Here is a 20189-nt window from a genome sequence, read left to right as displayed (position 1 = left end):
ACCACTCTCCCAGAGCGGGTGCGCAACCCACCATCCCCTCCGGTCGAAGGAGCAGCATGAACGGGTGCGGGTACAGAGGCTGGGGAACCAGGGGAAGGAGGAGGACTGGGAAGCGATGCACGCGCAGGCGAGGGAGGGGAAGGTTGCTGGGGCGACTGCGGATGTACCGGAGCAGGAGGCACATCAGGCACCGCGGACTGGACGGGAGGTGAATACGGGATCGCGGGAGGCGGTGCAGGCTCGTTTACCAGCATCAGGTGCTGGCGGGTACGACGGTACACGGTGCCCTCGTAGTTGACCAGGTACGACCGTGGAGAGTCAGCATTGCCGACGACCACGGCCAGCCGGTGGTGACCGGAGGTCGACTCCATCCGGACAACCTGGCCAGCGAACAAAGGTGGAAGGGGACGGGACGACCTGTCAAAGGAGCGCTTCTGAATGAGCTGCTTTTCAGTGATGCGCTCCCTGACAGCGGCAGGGCTCCGAGCCGTGGGTTGCAGGGATTGCTGGGAGACGGGGATAGGGGGTCTAGTGGTGCGGGACATGAGGCGCTGGGCAGGGGAACCGAGCGCGGGGTCCCGGGAGATGTTGCGGAGGTTGAGGAGGGCAAGGTACAAGTCCGAACTGTCAAGCCGGCAACGTTCCATCAGTTCCTTAGCGCTGCGGACAGCGCGCTCTGCAAGTCCATTGCTTTGCGGGTACTCGGGGCTGCTGGTGATGTGGCGGAAGTTCCACCGATTTGCGAAAACAGCAAACTCGGCGCTGGTAAACTGGCTGCCGTTGTCGGACTGGAGAGATGCCGGGGAACCAAAGGTAGAGAAGTGGCGGCGAAGCTTCCCGATGACGGCAGCAGACGTGAGGGATGGCAGCAGGTCCACCTCGAACCAGCTGGAGTAGGAGTCCACCAATACCAGGTAGTGTTTGCCACGCCACTCGAAAATATCGGCGGCAACAGCCATCCATGGCAACTCGGGAGCCGGCTGCTGCAGGAGAGGCTGGCGCTGCTGATGAGGTAATAGGCTGTTGCAGGCAGCGCAGGCGGAGACCCTGTCCCGGATCTCCTTGACCATGCCAGGCCAGTAAAACTGTGCTTGGGCCTGGGATAACGTGGCCTCCACCCCTGGGTGTCCGTTGTGGGCAGTGTGGAAGTAGTGATCTCGCAGCGCAGCCGGCACCACAACCTTGTGACCCTTCACCACCACGCCCGCGTGCAGCACCAGTTCATCCCGAACCAGGAAGTAGGGCACGGCACCAGCCGGCAGGGAAGACCGTCGTTCAGGCCAGCCACGGCGGATGACGCCCTTAAGCTGTTGAAGGTTCGGATCAGCGGCAGTGTGTGTGACCAGGGACTGCATCTGCCAAGATGGAACGATGTTGACGTTCAACACCATCAGGTCAGCCGATTCGTACGGATGGCGGGAAATGGAAGGTAGTGGGGCACGGGACAAAGTGTCTGCCACGAACATCTCCTTGCCCTTGCGGTACACGATTTCGAATGTAAAACGCTGCAGCTGCAGCATCATTCGCTGCAAGCGGGACGAGGCTGCGTGGATGGGCTTGTTTAAAATAGAGACCAGCGGCTGGTGGTCTGTTTCGATGGTGAAAGTTTTTCCCAGAACGTAGTCTCTGAATTTGGAGCACGCGAACACCACGGCAAGGAGCTCCTTTTCAATCTGCGCGTAGCGCTGTTCAGCAGGGGTCATTGTGCGAGAGGCATAGGAGACGGGCAGCTGTCGGTCGTCGTAGAGCTGCAGGCAGGCAGCACCAAGGCCGAACCGAGATGCATCGCAGGTGAGGACAATTGGCCTGTTCAGGTCGAAAAACTGCAAAGTCGGGGTCCGTGCGAGTCTGGACCTCAGGGCCACGAAGGCCGACTGGTGGTGCGGGAGCCAGACCCAGGCATTGTCCTTCTTGGTCAGCTCCCTCAGGGGGGCACTCAGTTCGCTGAGGTCGGGTATGAACTTACCCAAGTAGTTGACCATGCCCAGGAAGCGCTGCAGGCCGGGCACGTCAGTGGGAGCGGGCATTTCGGTGATCGCCGCCGTCTTCGCGGGGTCTGGCTTCAGGCCACCCGCCGTGAAAACGTGGCCGACGTAGGTGACTTCCTCAACGCGGAACCGACACTTCCTTCGATTAAGCTTGAGGTTGATCTCACGAGCCTTGTCCAGGACCTGGCGGAGGTGTCGGTCATGCTCAGCGACGTCCCTCCCGTACACCAGGATGTCATCCACGATGATGGCGCATGGCAACCCAGCAAACAGCTGCTCCATCGTACGCTGAAAAACCTCGCTTGCCGAGTTGATCCCAAAAGGCATGCGGAGGAAACGGAACCTGCCGAACGGTGTGCTGAAGGTGGTCAGGAAGGAGGAACGTGCATCCAGCGGTATCTGCCAAAAGGAGCTCTTGGCATCCAGGACCGAGAAAACCGTGGCTGGACCGACCTGTGCCGCGACGTCCTCCACCGTCCGCATGGGGTAGTGCGGGCGTTTAATAGCCAGGTTCAGGTCCTTGGGGTTGATGCAGATCCTGATCTCGCTCGCGTCCTTCTTGGCAGCGACCACCATGGTGGAGACCCACTGGGTGGGGGCACTCACCTCCTTGAGGATGCCCATGTCCACCATGCCACGTAGTGTGGACTCCACGCGGCCCTTCATGGCAAAAGACACACGGTGGGCCGGTCTGACCACTGGGTCGACCCCCGGGTCCACAACGATCTTGTAGGCACAGGGCAGCTTCCCCAGGACGTCATCAAATCGGTCAGGGTACTCGATCAGGGGGTCCATGGGGGCCTGCACCAGGTGGATGTCGCGGTGAAATGAGACCAAACCAAAGTCCTGGCATGCACGGGCGCCCAGCAGGGTGACGTTTTCAGATGCTAGCAGGAGGAACGTGAGGGGCCGAGAGGTCTCCAGAACAGTACAGATAACCGTTGCCTTTCCCACGGCAATCAGAACGCCTCCCCCATAGGCATGGAGGCGGGAGTTGTCAGGAGTAACCCTCTCCCCCGAACTTATCTGCTTGAAGAGGCGCACAGACATAACATTTGCAAACGCCCCAGTATCGACCTTGGCAGGGAAGGAGTGTCCATTGACTGTAACATGCACGGATGGATCCGTTATCAATGCAGGTGCTCCCAAGAGCGAAAACACCAGAGAGTCTCCATGGGAGGAAGTCGTATCTGAGCCATGGAGTACCTCATGTTGGTTCCGGGAACCGGTTTCGCTATCATCGTTGGCAAGGTTGTTTAGACTCCCTCTAGGAGCAGGGACAGGTCTCCCACGAGAACGACAAGCTGCAGAAAAATGGTTCTGCTTCCCGCAGGAATTACAAGTTTTGCCCTGCGCTGGGCAAACGTTATACCTGTGTGACGAGAAGTTGCAGTTTGGGCATCTGCGAGGGGTGACCATAGCGGGCGCGGAGGGGGCGACCCGGGTCTGCGGGTCATTCAATCGCCGGCGGCCGGTGAAATTTATGTCCTGGGGCGCCGGCCGAGATACTGAGCCAACAGCAGAGGCCATGCGTGCGGCATGTATGGCGTCCGTCAGCGACAGGTCAGGCTTCATCAGGAGCTCATCCCGCAGCTTAGAGTTTAGGAGACCGTTGACCAGGACGTCCCTGATCATCTCGTCGGGTGTAATCGTTTGAAGGCGGCACCGCCGAGCCATATGTCGTAAAGATGCAATGAAGGCGTCAACGTGCTCCCCTGGAGTCTGACGCCGCGAGAAAAATTTGAAACGTTCGATAATGTTATTGGTGGGTATATCGCACGGGGCAGTGAACTTAGCCATGAGACATACCGGGTCGTTGCGGTCCTCCGGAGGGACGAATTGGAACAACGCATAGCGTTCCATTGCCTCCGGACCAGCCAGGTTGAGGAGCAGGTGAGCTCTTATCGCAGCAGTTGCATCAGGATAGGCAATCGCTATATAGTGTTCGTAGTCCCGCTGGAAGACAGTCCAGCGGTGCACTATGTCCTCATCGAAAACGAGCGTGTCCGGACGACGACACGAGGAAGACATGGCAAAGTGGAAGGAGGGGACACAATTGGGAGAAACAAATGATAAACTAAAAACCGATAAACAGGAGACGCAAGTCTACCGATCTGACACCATGTAAAAGGATGCCACTCGTAGGCAGAGTCTTTTACTATATAAGTTTATTAATGACACTACACATACATTATGCCCTAGCTGTCCGTGGTCATCACTGGCACTAGAGAGCGAGCTGGAGGTGGGGAAGTTACAATTATACCAGAGACAATGGGGAGTGGTTAGTAGTGGTGAGGTCACTATGTTAAAGGAACATGCACTGATCTACAATATTCTCCCCCCTCTCTAGTCCAATTATATCCTTCCTATGGTGTGGAAACCAGGGCTGTACAGATTACTGCAGTTGTGAACTAATCAATATTTTATAAAATTGTACCACAATCCCCCGGTTCTCTTTTTTAATGTTCTGGCTAATGGAGACTTATTCTGTATGCCTTCTTCACCACTTTAACCTTTTGCGATCCTTACATGTGTAAGCACTGTTCCTCAATATAGCCTCTGACCCTAAAATTAATTGTGTGTATCTTATGCATATTAGTCCTTCTAAAGTACACCTCTTGCACTTAACAGGATTAAAATCCATCAGCCATTGATTTGTCCATTTTACAACTGATCAATATTCTCCTGTAGCCAAAGATAATGCTCCTTTCTATCAACAACCCCACCATCTACAAATTTAATAATCATACCTCTTACACTTATCCAGGTTACTAATATACATAACCAACGGTGGGATCTCAACACCATTCCTTGTGGTAGGCGATAAGGACACAGGGTTCCAATCACAAAAATAAACAACCACCATAGTCTTTTATCTACTGTTACTAAGTCAATTTGCATCGGATCAAAAGTTTTTCAACAACAATGTCCTTCTCCTTAGTGATTTCAGATGAGAAGCATTTATTCACCCAGTTCTCACTCAGCCCTTTGACTCCACACACAGACAGTCCCTTTGGTTCATAATGGGTGCTGTTCTTTCTGTGGTGAGTTGCCATCATTAATATATTCGAAATGTATTTATATGGGTGAAGTCAGTAAATTAATCCAATAATATTAGATTGAGTTAGCATGAACTTGATGAACTGAATGTGTCATATAACGCATTATTCTACATGGGCAAAAAATTGAAAAGTATGAAAAGAACAACACAGCAAAACCTAAGGACTTTAGCTAACGTAATCTTGTCGGGTATAGCACCAGTGGAAACAAAATAGAAGAATTCATACAATGCATTCAAGACAAATCTTAATCTGTATGTAGCAAGCCCAACGAGAGAGGATAAACATAAACCTAGCTCTCAGGAAAGAATCTGGTCAAATCAAATAGGTGGCATTGGGAGAATACATGGGTTCAGTGATCACAATTAAGTTTAGATCTAATGTAGCTATGAAAGGTGAGCAAAGTAAATGGGGAGTATAAATTCTAAATTGGGGCAAGGACAATTTCACTGTATTGAGATATGACATGGCATAAATTGTCTGGAATCATATACCTGAAGTCGGACTAATGCAAAACATTTGGGGGTCCAGAACAATCATATAACCATGAAAGGATCAAGGAAAATGCCTAATCCGAGATGCCTGTCAATGCTGAAGAGCATATAAGGAAGGATGAAGCAAAAGCGTGGTGCCGAGTGCTCAAAACTGCAAAACTGGAGGGACTGTAAAAGATGCTAAGATGAAATTAAAAAGGGATGTTAGAAAGGCAAGTGGATGAAAGAAAAAATATTTCCAGATAAAATCAAGGAAAACCCAAACGTTCAATAAATTGTGAGGGAAAAGAGTAGATTAGAGACCAAATACTATTAGAGACCAAATACTAGCTTGACTTTGGAGGCAGAAGATAGATGTAAAATCTGCATGGAGAATGTTACCAGGGCACAAAAGCCTGGTTAGACTGGATGAGGAGTAATCAATATAGTCAATAGTCAATAGTCGTTTATTTGTCACATACACATAAATGTGTAGTGAAATGAAACATTACCCGCAGTTGAAACACTAAGACCAATAAGAATAATCAATAAAAATGCAATAACACATACAATCATACACTAACACCAAACAAAAAGAAACATCCATCACAGTGAGTCTCCTCCAGTCCCTTCTCACTGTGATGGAAGGCCAAAATGTATTTTCTCTTCCCTGCCGTCTTCTCCCGAGGTCAGGCTGTTGAACTTGCCACGTCGGGGCGGTCGGGGCTCCCCGCCACCTACAAAATCTCCAATGACACCACTGTTGTTGATCGAATCACGAGTGATGAGTCAGCATAATGTGATGTGTGTGGGGCTGTTTTATTTGGAACAAGGAAGACTGTGGCAGGATACAATTAGGAGAAACCTAAGAAAGAGAACAGGAATAGCAGACAAGACAATAACTAGGAATGTAGATAAATGTAGGTGTTTAAGACAGGAGATCCAGTATCATACATGGTTTGAGCTTCTGAAAGCCACCAAGTGTACAAAGAGACAATTCCAGGCCAAGCCAGAGTCATATGCTCAACAGCTATGGCGGGGGTCACACACAATCATCTCCTACAAAGTGAACCCAGGTAGCATTAGTGGCAATGTCATATGACTTACAGTTGAGTTTACTGCGTTTAATGAACACCCTGAAAGGGAGAACAACACAACTCCTACATGATATTCTGACAGCACCTGATGAATCTGCTCTCAGTCTCAAAGCCTGACATCCGAGTTTAACTTCTAGAAGGTCAATCCATGGAATGCATCTGGGCCAGACTGCATAGTTGGTCAAGTGTTAAAGATCGGTATGAACCAATTGGCTGGAGTATTAAAGGACTTCTTCCACATCTCACTTCTGTGCTCTAAGGCTCACACCCATTTCAAAATGGAACTATTGTATCATTGCCCAAGAAGAGCATGGTGACCTACATCAATGACAAATATCTATTACCACTTACATCCTCCATTATGAAGTGCTTCTAGAGGTTGCTTAATGAACTTCTGCCTCAGAAATGACCTAGATGTGCTTCACTTTGGCTATCGCCACAACAGATCAATAGCAGATGCCATCTCACTGGCTCGCCACTCTGCTCTGGACCATCTAGATAACAGGAACATATATATCAGGTTGCTATTTATCAGTTGCGCTTAGCATTCATAAGGTCATACAGTCAGAAGTGATAGGAGCAGAATTAGGCCATTCGGCCCATCAAGCCTAATCCACCAATCAATCATGGCTGATCCATCTCTTCCTCCTAACCCCATTCTCCTGCCCTCCCCCATAACCATTGACACCTGTACTAATCAAGAATCTATCTCTGCCTCAAAAAAAATTTCCATTGACTTGGCCCTCCACAGCTTTCTGTGGCACATTCAACACTATCATGCTCTCTAAACTCATCACCAAGCTCCAGGTCCTGGGCTTCTGCATTTCCCTTTGTAACTGGATCCTTGACTTCCTCAACATATTAGTAATTACATCTCCTCTCTGACCATCAACACTGGTGTACCTCGAGGCCTCATGCTTACCCTGCTCTACTTTCTTTACACCCATGACTGTATGGCTAAGTACATCTCCAATGCCACCTACAAAATCTCCAATGACACCACTGTTGTTGATCGAATCACGAGTGATGAGTCAGCATACAGTAGAGAGCTAGGTCACACCTGGTTGAGTGGTGCCACAACAACAACCTCTCACTCAGCATCAACAAAACCAAGGAACTAATCTTTGACTTCAGAAAGGGGAAGTCAAGAGACCACGCACCTGTTTTCATTGGTGGTTTGGCAGTGAAGATAATTATCAGCTTTAAATTCATGGGTGTTAAAATCTCGAATGGGCCTGGGCCCGGCACATGTAGAAGGCACACCAGCATCTTTATTTTCTTGGAGGTTAAAGAGATTTGACATGTTGCGAAATACACTAGCAAATTTCTCCAGAGGCACTGCAGAAAGTATCCTGACTTAGTGCATCAGGGGCTGCTATGGCAATTGCAATAGGCAGGAACACACGAGGCTGCAGTAAGTTGTGTGTTCAGCTATCACAGGCACAGCTTTCCCCACCATTGAAACATCTACATAGATCATTATCTCAAGAAGGCAGCATCTGTCATCAAAGATCCCCACTATCCGTAACATGCCCTTTTCCCGTTGCTATCATCCGGCTGGAGGCACAAAAGCCCAAAGTCCCATCCCATCAGGTTCAGGAGCAGCTACTTTCTACGACCATCAGGGTCTTGAACTGACCTGTACAACCCTAATACTACCTCAGCAACAGAACATTACAGTCTACTTCTTGCACTTCCATGGACTCGTTTTCTAATTGTGTATGTTTGCACTTATGCCTTGTTATTACTTGCCATATTATTTGTTTCACTGTTTTGCAGAACTTGTATGTAATTGGTATCTAATTTATGATTTTGTGTATGATATACTGCCGCATATTCTCAACTTATTTGTACCTCATCTTACATGTGGACATGACAATAAACTCGACTTGAAGACGTGGTATAAAGACACTTGAGAGGAAATGTTTGAGCTCTACCAAGCATGGGGATCTGAAACTCACTGCCTGAAAGGGTGGTGGAACCAAAGTTCACCGGCTTAAAATAAATACCTGAATGACACAGAACCCAGAAGCAGTGAACTAGATTTAAATTGTGTCAATGTGGCAGGCTTGCGCGCAAGGTACTGCTGTTACATTGTAAATTTCTGATTCTATTACATCTGGCCCAGGAATGTTTGGACATGTTAGACTATGGACCGAGGCAGCATGATTCATAATGACAGAGCTGTAGGTCCATGTCTTACCTTGCCTTTGGAATTTAGTTATTTTCTACATATATATATATATATATATATATATATATGCGAAGAATGCAAAGAAATTTAGTGGCAGCTGGTCTTTCCTGAAGCCAAATTGCGCATCGCCAAACAAGTTATTGTTTTAAGCTCTGTTTGAAATTACTGTTGACAGTCCATTCCATCACTTTGCTCCAGATCAGGGGCAGAGTGGTGCAGCGGCAGAGTTACTGCCTTTCAATGCCGGGGACCCAGGTTCCACCCAGACTGTCGAAATGGAGTCTATACCAATAATGGCAAGCATGCCAATGGCCTTCTTCACCATCCTCTTCCTCTATCGCCTCTTTAAGGGAACTATGTACCTGTAGCCCTAGGTTCCTTTGTTTTACAAGGAACTAGTTCCTTTGGTGCAAGGAGCTATACCCAGAGCCCTGCCATTCACCATTGACGTCCTGTCCTGGTGTCACTTCCTAAAATGCATTGCTTAACACCTGTCTGCATTAAATTCCATCTGCCATTCATTTGCCCACTTTCCAAACCGATCAAGATCCTGATGTCGATAAACATCATAACAATTTCCCATAACAACCTCCCATGAATAAAATCCTTCACTGTCCACTATACCATCAATTTTGATGTCATCTGCAAACTTACTAATCATGTCACCCACATTCGCATCCTAATTATTAATATATATGGAAAACAACACTCAGCATTGATCCCCGAGGTATACCACTAGTCACAGGCCTCCCATCTGAAAAACATCCCTTCAATACCTCAGTCTGAAGAAGGGTCTTGATCCGAAACATTACCCATTTCTTCTCTCCGGAGACGCTGCCTGTCCTGCTGAGTTAGTCCAGCATTTTGTGTCTATCCTCTCATACCACCTCTAACCACGCCCATCCAATTTTATATCCAAATATAGACACAAAATGCTGGAGTAACTGGCTGTGCTGTTTTTACTTGCTTTCCAATTAGGTTCCATGGTCCTGCGCTTAATCCATAGCTTTTCAAGTGTTCAACCAGGTACATTTTAAATATGGTGGAAGTTTCTGCCTCCACCACACTTCAGATAATGACATGCATTAATTCTTGGGACTTCGACTAAACTACCCATTGCTTCTCACATTTAATACATAAGTTAATACATTAATTATTTTTTGCAAACTGGGTTGAATTTTTCATTTGACTCTGTTTTTTTACTCTGTTCCATTGCAGATTTAAAACAAGAATCTAAATCACCATGGCAACAGAGTACGTGTGGTCACCTGAAGCACAAGATGACATGCCTGACAGCAGCAATCAGCTATGCAAGCACTTAGGTAATTAATCTGGTGTGATGTCCACAAAGGCAGTTCATCACACCAATGAAAAAAGATTTGATCATTCAAGCTGAAAGAGTGCAAGATGTTCCTTTGAAACATGAGTGGAGTTTGCTTCAGGGTATGAAATTGGCAAACTCGCCAGATGGAGACACAGATGGAAGGCGCATCTCTTCAAAAGCTCAAAGTACAAATTTGATTCACAGTCCATGTACTACAATCGCCAATATGGTTGGCACAAAATATAGGTTATTTGCATTTGCAATAGATAATATGCATTTGCTGAATAGGCAATACAGAAAGGGTGATCAATCTGCCAATGTATTTAGATTGGTTGTTAATACATACAAGAAGAAAGTTTACATAAATGCAGTAAAACTGATGGCAGATGACAATGTTCTCATTAATTGCTGTATCCAATAATAAAATTTCCCAAACCTGTAGCTAAAATCCCTCATTCCTGAAAGCATTGTTAAATCTCACCTGCATCCTCTCAAGTAGCATCATATTCTTCCTAAGTGGTGGCCAGAACTTGATGCTATTCTAGTTGTAACCTCATCGAGACTTACGATTCAAGGTAATTTTCCTGCTGTTATATTCTACATCTGTTTATGAAACCCAATTTTTTTCAAGTCACATTCAAAAATCTCTAAGAGTGATCTCCTAAGCCCCTGCACAGAACTGGCTTTTTGCCGCTCCTTGCTTTGTCTGCAAAATAAATTAATTTTGCACATCACTTTAATTTCATCTGCCACTAAATTTCATCTGCCACTTGGTGCCCATTTTCTTAGTTCACCTATACCCATTCCAGTTGATTGACTTTCTCAGTTATAAACTATACCTCCACTGGAAAATTTGACAGTAAAGTTATTTATATTTGGACATGAAAGGGAAGAGAAATAACAAAAAACAACAAACAAAGAACTTAATATTCCAATTTGAATATCAGTATTGTCAACAGTTATCAGCATATACACACTTAAACCAAGTTAAACCCCCAACTATTTGAGGGAGTACTTACAACAGAACTGATTGTGTTATTTAGATTTTTGGTATAAAAGGAAGAGTTGGCTGCCCATCCTAAATATCAGCCGGTCTACTTTCTATCTCCATGATGGGTATGATACCGACCATGATATCATACAGGCAAGAGTCTTTGGTTGCATAGGTTCGTGGAGGACAGATTTTGATTCCTGGACCAATGCAGGGGTGTATTTTCCAAGGAAAGACTTTTTCATTGTTGTCATTCACTGTGTCTTGTGATAATCTAGTGACATTCTAGTGACAGTGAGACCAGTGGCATTAAGTGTAGCTGCACAACAGGAAGAAGAAAGGACCCAAGAGAAATAGGAGTATCAACAGTGAAGGCTCTCTCTGGTCAAGCTATAAGGACTGAATTAATTACTCTGTATTTTCAATGAGGAGTCTTGGCAGTATCAACAAGGCAAAAAGAATCAGGCAATCAAGAGCTGATTGACTTTCAGCTGATTGACTTTCAGTGTGGGTCTGTAAATCAATTAGCTCTTGATTGCCTGAGTTGAGTTGCAAATAATATTTATGCCACATTATAAATTGATCTTCAACTAATTTCCACTCATGCGCATTCATGTGCATTACATTTGCTGAAAGTCCACCAGAAACATTTGAAGTTTGAGCATTAATCTGAAGTTTCCTTGGGCTAGACATGGAATTACTATGACTCTAAGAACGCCTTAGAGGCAGAATGTTCTGTGTTGAAGATTTATATCCTAACTAATCATGTATTGTCTTTCTGCACACAATAAAAAGCTTTTCATTGTATCTCGGTACAAGTGACAATAAGCTAACCTGAACTCCTTAATTCTTCTCATGAAGAACACGGTTGTAGTCAAGATGTCAAGTATCACCCTCCACCTGCTTGGATGAGTTTACTCAAAAACACTGAAGGATACTCTCATAATATATTGAATAAGAGAGATCCTGTGACATTGAAGAATACTACCAGTATTTACTTGGATGAATCCACTCAAAAAGTATTGAGAATGTTTTAAAGTTTACAAGTTAGATGCAGCTGCAGAAACAATGAAAGAGTCACTATTTCCATTCTTCAGGAAACGGGGCTTCCCCTCCTCCATTATAGATGAGGCTCTCACTAGGGTCTCTTCTACATCCCGCAGCTCCGCTCTTGCTCCCCCTCCCCCAACTCGCAACAAGGACAGAATCCCCCTCGTTCTCACCTTCCACCCCACCAGCCAGCGGATCCAACAAATCATCCGCCAACATTTCCGTCACCTACAATGGGACCCCACCACCGGCCATATCTTCCCATCCCCTCCCTGCGTTCCGCAGAGACCGTTCCCTCCATAACTCCCTGGTCCACTCGTCCCTTCCTACACAAACCACCCCATCCACGGGCACTTTCCCCTGCAACCGCACGAGATGCAACACCTGTCCCTTTACCTCCCCCCTCAACTCCATCCAAGGACCCAAACAGTCTTTCCAGGTGAGACAAAGGTTCACCTGCACCTCCTCCAACCTCATCTATTGCATCCGCTGCTCTAGATGTCAACTTATTTACATCGGCGAAACCAAGCGAAGGCTCGGAGATCGTTTCGCTCAACACCTGCGCTCGGTCCGCATTGACCAAGCTGATCTCTCGGTGGCCGAGCACTTCAACTCCCCCTCCCATTCCCAGTCTGACCTTTCTGTTATGGGCCTCCTCTAGTGCCATAGTGAGGCCCACCGGAAATTGGAGGAACAGCACCTCATATTTTGCATGAGCAGCTTGCAGCCCAGTGGTATGAACATCGACTTCTCCAACTTTAGACAGTTCCTCTGTCCCTCTCTTCCCCTCCTCCTTCCCAGATCTCCCTCTATCTTCCTGTCTCCACCTATATCCTTCCTTTGTCCTGCCCCCTGACATCAGTCTGAAGAAGGGTCTCGACCCGAAACGTCACCCATTTCTTCTCTCCCGAGATGCTGCCTGACCTGCTGAGTTACTCCAGCATTTTGTGAATAAATACCAAAGAATACAAGACATGTTGTGATCGTCACAATAAAACACTACTTTAGGCACAATGGGAGTATTATCAGCTCTAGGCAGTGTACTTTACAAAGTTAGCAAGAACTTAAAGAGAAAGCAGAAGAGAATCATTGAAACAATTCTATGGATAAGGCACAATTCTATGTGCATAGAGTAGAGATGCAGAAATTGATATGCAGAGGCTGCAAAGGAAGTTTACCAGAATTCTGCCGGGATTCAAGGGTAATAACTACAGGGAGAAGTTGGACTGAATTGGCTTGTTTTCTCTGTAACAGGAGAGGAAACTTGATAGATATACAATTATGAGAGATATAGATGGGGTAGATAGTCAGAACCGTTGTCCCAGGATGGAAATATCAAATGCTGAGGAGCATGACTTTAAGGTGTGAGGGGCAAATTTTAAAAGAGGTGATTTTTTTACACAGGGGATGGTGGGTGCTTGACATGCACTGCCAGGGGTGGTCGTGGAGGCAGATGCAATAGTGGCATTGAAAAGGCTTTTGCATTAGCACATGGACATGCAGGCAATGGAGGGACTTGGATTATGTACAGGCAGATAATTGTTGGTCTTGGCATCATGTTCAGCACACCCATTGTTGACCAAAGTATCTATTCCTGTGCTGTACTGTTTTATGTTCTAATTTGAACATAAGTAGAACATAGAACATAGAACATAGAAAATAGGTGCAGGAGGAGGCCATTTGCCCCTTCGCACCAGCATCGCCAGTCATTGTGATCATGGCTGATCATCCACAATCAGTAACCTGTGCCTGCCTTCTCCCCATATCCCTTGATTCCACTGGCCCCTAGAGCTCTATCCAACTCTCTTTTAAATTCATCCAGTGAATTGGCCTCCACTATCTACTGTGGCAGAGAATTCCACAAATTCACAACTCTCTGGGTGAAAAAGTTTCTTCTCTCCTCAGTTTTAAATGGTCTCCCCTTTATTCTTAGACTGTGCCCCCTGGATCTGGACTCCCCCAACATTGGGAACATTTTTCCTGCATCTAGTTTGTCCAGTCCTTTTATCATTTTATATGTCTCTATAAGATCCCCTCTCATCCATCTAAACTCATGAATACAAGCCCAGTCTTTCCAATCTTTTCTCATATGACAGTCCCTCCATCCCAGGGATTAACCTCGTGAATTTACACTGTAGTGCGTCAATAGCAAGGACATCCTTCCTTAAATTAGGAGACCAAAACTGCACACAATACTCCAGATGTGGTCTCAACAGGGCCCTACACAACTGCAGAAGGACCTCTTTGCTCCTATACTCAAATCCTCTCATTGTGAAGCCCATAACTTTCTTCACTGCCTGCTGTAACTGCACGCTTAATTTCAATGACTGGTCTACAAGGACACCCAAGTCTCACTGCACCTCCCCTTTACCTAATCTGACACCATTGAAATAATAATTTGTCTCCTTGTTTTTGCTGCCAAAGTGGATAACCTCACATTTATCTACATTATACTGCATCTGCCATGCATCTGCCAACTCACTCAACCTGTCCAAGTCATCTTGCAACATCTTAATATCCTCTTCGCAGTTCACACTGCCACCCAGCTTTGTGTCATCTGCAAACTTGCTAGAAGGAATTCTTCTAATTCCATCATCCAAATCATTAATATATATTGTAAATAGTTGCGGCCCCAGCACCGAGCCTTGCGGCACTCCACTTACCACTGCCTGCCATTCTGAAAAGGACCCATTTATTTCTACTCTTTGCTTCCTGTCTGCCGACCAATTCTCTATCCATCAATACCCTACATCCAATACCATGTTCTATAATTTTGCTCACCAATCTCCCATGTGGGACCTTATCAAAGGCTTTCTGAAAGTCTAAATACGCTACATCCACTGGATCTCCTTCATCCATTTTACTTGTCACAGAAAGCAAAGAGTGGGGATAAATGGGTCCCTTTCGGAATGGCAGGCAGTGACCAGTGGGGTACCGCAAGGTTCGGTGCTGGGACCCCAGCTATTTACGATATACATTAATGACTTAGACGAAGGGATTAAAAGTACCATTAGCAAATTTGCAGGTGATACTAAGTTGGGGGGTAGTGTGAATTGTGAGGAAGATGCAATAAGGCTGCAGGGTGACTTGGACAGGTTGTGTGAGTGGGCGGATACATGGCAGATGCAGTTTAATGTAGATAAGTGTGAGGTTATTCACTTTGGAAGCAAGAATAGAAAGGCAGATTATTATCTGAATGGTGTCAAGTTAGGAGGAGGGGGAGTTCAACGAGATCTGGGTGTCCTAGTGCATCAGTCAATGAAAGGAAGCATGCAGGTACAGCAGGCAGTGAAGAAAGCCAATGGAATGTTGGCCTTCGTAACAAGAGGAGTTGAGTATAGGAGCAAAGAGGTCCTTCTACAGTTGTACCGGGCCCTGGTGAGACCGCACCTGGAGTACTGTGTGCAGTTTTGGTCTCCAAATTTGAGGAAGGATATTCTTGCTATGGAGGGCGTGCAGCGTAGGTTCACTAGGTTAATTCCCGGAATGGCGGGACTGTCGTATGTTGAAAGGCTGGAGCGATTGGGCTTGTATACACTGGAATTTAGAAGGATGAGGGGGGATTTTATTGAAACATATAAGATAATTAGGGGATTGGACACATTAGAGGCAGATAACATGTTCCCAATGTTGGGGGAGTCCAGAACAAGGGGCCACAGTTTAAGAATAAGGGGTAGGCCATTTAGAACGGAGATGAGGAAGAACTTTTTCAGTCAGAGGGTGGTGAAGGTGTGGAATTCTCTGCCTCAGAAGGCAGTGGAGGCCAGTTCGTTGGATGCTTTCAAGAGAGAGCTGGATAGAGCTCTTAAGGATAGCAGAGTTAGGGGGTATGGGGAGAAGGCAGGAACGGGGTACTGATTGAGAGTGATCAGCCATGATCGCATTGAATGGCGGTGCTGGCTCGAAGGGCTGAATGGCCTACTCCTGCACCTATTGTCTATTGTCTATTGTCTATTGTCCTCAAAAAATTCCAGAAGATTAGTCAAGCAGGATTTCCCCTTCATAAATCCATGCTGACTTGGACCAATCCTTTTACTGCGATCCAAATGCACTGTTATTACCTCTTTAATAATGGTATATGACAGTATAAGTAATGGTATATGACAGTAGCCAACCACTGCCTGGAATCATCCTAATCAAAATAGTTATTTTCACAGTCAAATGTTTCAGCCATGGCTCTGTGGTGAGTAGACATGTACAAATAGGAGCACTGCTCATGTAGGAAGGAACTGCAGATGCTAGTTTAAATTGAAGTTCTACACAACATGCTGGAGTAACTCAGTGGGACAGACAGCATCTCTGAGAACATGGATAGGTGGAGAGAAGGAATGGGTGACGTTTTGGGTGAAGACCCTTCCTCAGACCGAGGAAGTCTGAGGAAGGGTCTCGATCCGAAACGTCATCCATTCTTTCTTTCCAGAGATGCTGCCTGACCCACTGAATTACTCCAGCATTTTGTGTCTATCTTAAGAGCACTGCTTCCTGAGGAAAGCTGGGGGGGTAAGGAGGGGGAGAGAATAGAGCATTCTGGCCAGTAACATTCTCCACTGCCCCTTCTGGTAATGAAGGCTGACTTTGGAGTATTTTCCTCCTGCTCCTATGATATGAGAAGCAGCACTAGGCCTCCTGTATGCATAGCTACAAATGCCAAGTTTGGCTTCAGTAGTCTCTTGAAAACTTCCAAAGGGTGTGATGAGAGTCCTCCTTGGCCTACTAGATGTTAAGATGCAATACATGTACTTGGAAATGGTTGTGAAGGGATGTGTCAAATCTACATTGAATCAGTACTAACATCACTATGGTGTTTACACCTAACCAGGAGAAATGTGAAGCTATCAGTCAACATTACCTTCACTCCAAAGCCACTGGTCTCCAAATTTACCTGTTGATCAAGTATGCAGATAATGCATACGTGCGCATCCAGAAGCTGAGCAATGAATCATTAAGTAATGCAATGAAGTATACATATGTAATGAATTTCATGATATGTACATCCAGAACAAACAAAGACTTAAAGTGCAGGAGGAACACAATAGGTCCCCTCTCTGGAGAACATGGATAGGTGATATTTCAGTCATAGAATCATAGAATTAAACAGTGTGGAAACAGGCTCTTTAGCCTAACTTGCCTCATCTATACTAGTCTCTCCTATCTGCATTTGGCCCATATTCCTCTAAACATATCCTACCCATGTACCTGTGCAAACGTTTCTTAAACCTTGCAATAGTATCTGAATCAACTACTTCCTCCTGCAGCTCAGTCTATATAACTACCACCTCATGTTCCTATTAGACCTTTTCCCCCCTCACATTAAACTTATGTCCTCTGGTTCTTGATACCCCTCATCTGGGTACATGACTTTGTGCATTTACCCAATCTATTCCTCCCATGATCTTATACACCTCTATTTTGATTTGTGACATTTGTTCAGACTGATTGTGGTGGTGGGGGGAAGAATGAAAACTGGAAGAGAGGAGGGGCATGACAAAGCCTGGCAAGTGATAGCCCTTCCTCTCTTCCAGTTTTCTTCCTTCCCCCACCACCACAATCAGTCTAATACCGGTGAAGGCAGATGACTGGACAAAGGCCAGAGATGAAAAGACAGACGGTGGGAGACAAAAGGATTGAAGAGTCATGAATTGTGAAGCTAGAGGAAGTGATGTAGGTGGAAGGAGGGAGTGGAGAAATAGGTGCGAGACCAGGTAGGGCACAGGGGACCAATGGGAGAAGGAAGGAAGTGGTATTGTGCTTAACTAAAATTGGAGAATTCAATGTTGATACCGTTGGGTTGTAAGCTACCCAAGCGGAATATGAGATGTTGTTCCTCCAGTTTGCACATGGCCTCACTTTGACAATGGAGGAGACCCAGTACAGTAAGGTCAGCAGGGGAATGGGAAAAAGAGTTAAAATGGTTAGCAATCAAGAGATCCAATAGCCCTTGGTGGGCCAAGTGCAAGTGTTCGGTGAAACGGGTTGCCGAGTCTATGCTTGGTACTGCTGTTGCACGGAAGGCCACATCAGGATGCAGCGGATGAGGTGTACATGAGGTGTACATGAACCTCTGGTTAGAGGAGGTGCACATAAATCTCTGGTTAGAGGAGATGCACTGACTCAGCAACAATCCCAACATTGTTATTAAACCCGCTGTCAAGGGAGATGCATTGTACTCTGGCAGGCTGGTCTCTACTGAGCTGAGGCCAGGCGCCATCTCTCGTACACCTCCTCATACCTACCCCTTGGCCATGACCCCCACAGATGTAAACCTGGCCATCATCTCCCAGACAGTCTCTGATCTCATCACCTTGGCAATCTCCCCTCCACAGCTTCCAATCTCATAATTCCCCAGCCCCACTCTATCTGCTTCTATCTTCTTCACAAAATGCTCCACCTGGACTTGCACCTATTTTCCCCCTTCCCTCCCCCCCCCGCCCCCCCCCCCCCCCCACCCAGCACCCCCTTCCACTATAATCCTTCCTTCAGCTTCACATTCTCAAGCTTTCAATCCGTTTGTCTCACACCTTCTGTCTTTTCATGCCTGGCCTTCGTCATCCCCAATCCTAAGCAACTGCTGAAAAAGAAGAATGTTGTGATTTAAATTCACAATTCAGAATTGTGCATGCATGAGAACCAAAGGGCTGAAAATTATGCCATACCAACAAGTCTCTGAGCCAAAGAATATTTTGCAGTTTGATCCTCATTTTGCAGCCTGAAGTTACCTGACAGGATCCATGCACCCCCTGCTGTTTGAAACCAGACTTTGCTCTCTGCTTATTGGAGAGCAATTGTGAAGATATTTTTTTCTTTCTGACATTCCTTCACTCCACATAGTTTCTTCCTTCTCAATTTGTTTATCTTCTCACTCGTAATAAATACCTGGATCTCACTCACCTGCAATTGGGAAAGGTTTTTCTTGACATTTCTGCCGAGAATTTGCTTTCTACACTTAGGAACTGTTCTGAATCACTTCAAGTTAAGTAGCCTCTTCTCTACCTTACAGCGGACTGTAGGACCAAAATGATGAATACAAGCACCAATGTTTTGTTGAAATTCACTGAGAGAGCAAACCAAAAAAGTGGTGTAACTCACAAAAAATTTACCTGCAACAAAGATCAAATTTCCATGATTTATTAGAACACTAGCTTAATTTAGTTCTTTTTCCACCTGTACTGAGGTACAATGAAAAGTGTTTTGGGTGCGTGCTCTCCAGTCAGCAGATAGACTGTACATGATTACAATCAAGCCATCCACAGTTGACAGATACAGGATAAAGGGAATAACTTTAGTTCAAGATAAAATCCAGTAAAGACCGATTAAAGATAGTCTGAGGGCCTCCAATGAGGTAGATGGTAGGTCAGGACCACTCTCTCATTGGCGATAGGATGGTTTAGTTGCCTGATAACAGCTTGCAACAACCATACAATGGGATTTTCATTTTTGTTTGTCCTTTTTCAGTTTATTGTGTAATTGACTGTTTTCCATGCCAAATTATACATGAGTAGCTCATGTACAGCAGTCTCAAGAAGGGTCTCGACCCGAAACATCACCCTTCTCCTTCTCCCTTCTCCCCTGAGATGCTGCCTGACCCGCTGAGTTACTCCAGCATTTTGTGTCTACCTTCGATTTAAACCAGCATCTGCAGTTTTTTTCCTACACATGAGTAGCTCATGGTTTTTCAACTGGTGTACAACCATGGATGAACTTCTGTCGGCATTACCTGGTTCTTCTGTCCCACAGCAGTTCAGGTTTCCCAAAGAAGGTTGTTTAATGTTACAACAGGATCTACATCAACTGAGGAAGTGACCAAAAGAATGGCACATGGAATTTAACTCAGCCAAGTGTGAAGGGTTGTATTTTGGGAAGTTAACCGAGGGCAGAGGGACACAGTGAAGGGCAAGGTCCTGGGAAATGCTGTTGACCATGGACCAAGAAATATAAATGCATAGTTCCTTGAAAGCAGTGACACATTTAGAAAGGGTGGTAAAGAAGTCCTTAGGCATGTTTGTCTTCATTGGT

The 20189-nt window shown here is 46.0% G+C and overlaps 1 protein-coding gene across 2 annotated transcripts in view; it reads left to right on the top strand.

Annotated features, from left to right (window-relative positions):
• Nucleotides 1-20189, top strand: part of ppp1r17 (protein phosphatase 1 regulatory subunit 17) — a 58632-nt gene that overhangs the window by 6427 nt on the left and 32016 nt on the right. For both annotated transcript variants that reach the window (XM_078398662.1, XM_078398661.1), the window contains exon 2: nucleotides 10030-10133. In XM_078398662.1, the coding sequence (XP_078254788.1) occupies nucleotides 10055-10133 (79 nt within the window). In that variant the 5' untranslated portion in view covers nucleotides 10030-10054. The remainder of the gene's footprint in view (nucleotides 1-10029; nucleotides 10134-20189) is intronic.

The sequence above is a fragment of the Rhinoraja longicauda genome, chromosome 4 (genome assembly GCF_053455715.1).
Source record: "Rhinoraja longicauda isolate Sanriku21f chromosome 4, sRhiLon1.1, whole genome shotgun sequence".
Classification (NCBI taxonomy): domain Eukaryota; kingdom Metazoa; phylum Chordata; class Chondrichthyes; order Rajiformes; family Arhynchobatidae; genus Rhinoraja; species Rhinoraja longicauda.
This window is presented reverse-complemented; position numbering and strand designations above follow the sequence as displayed.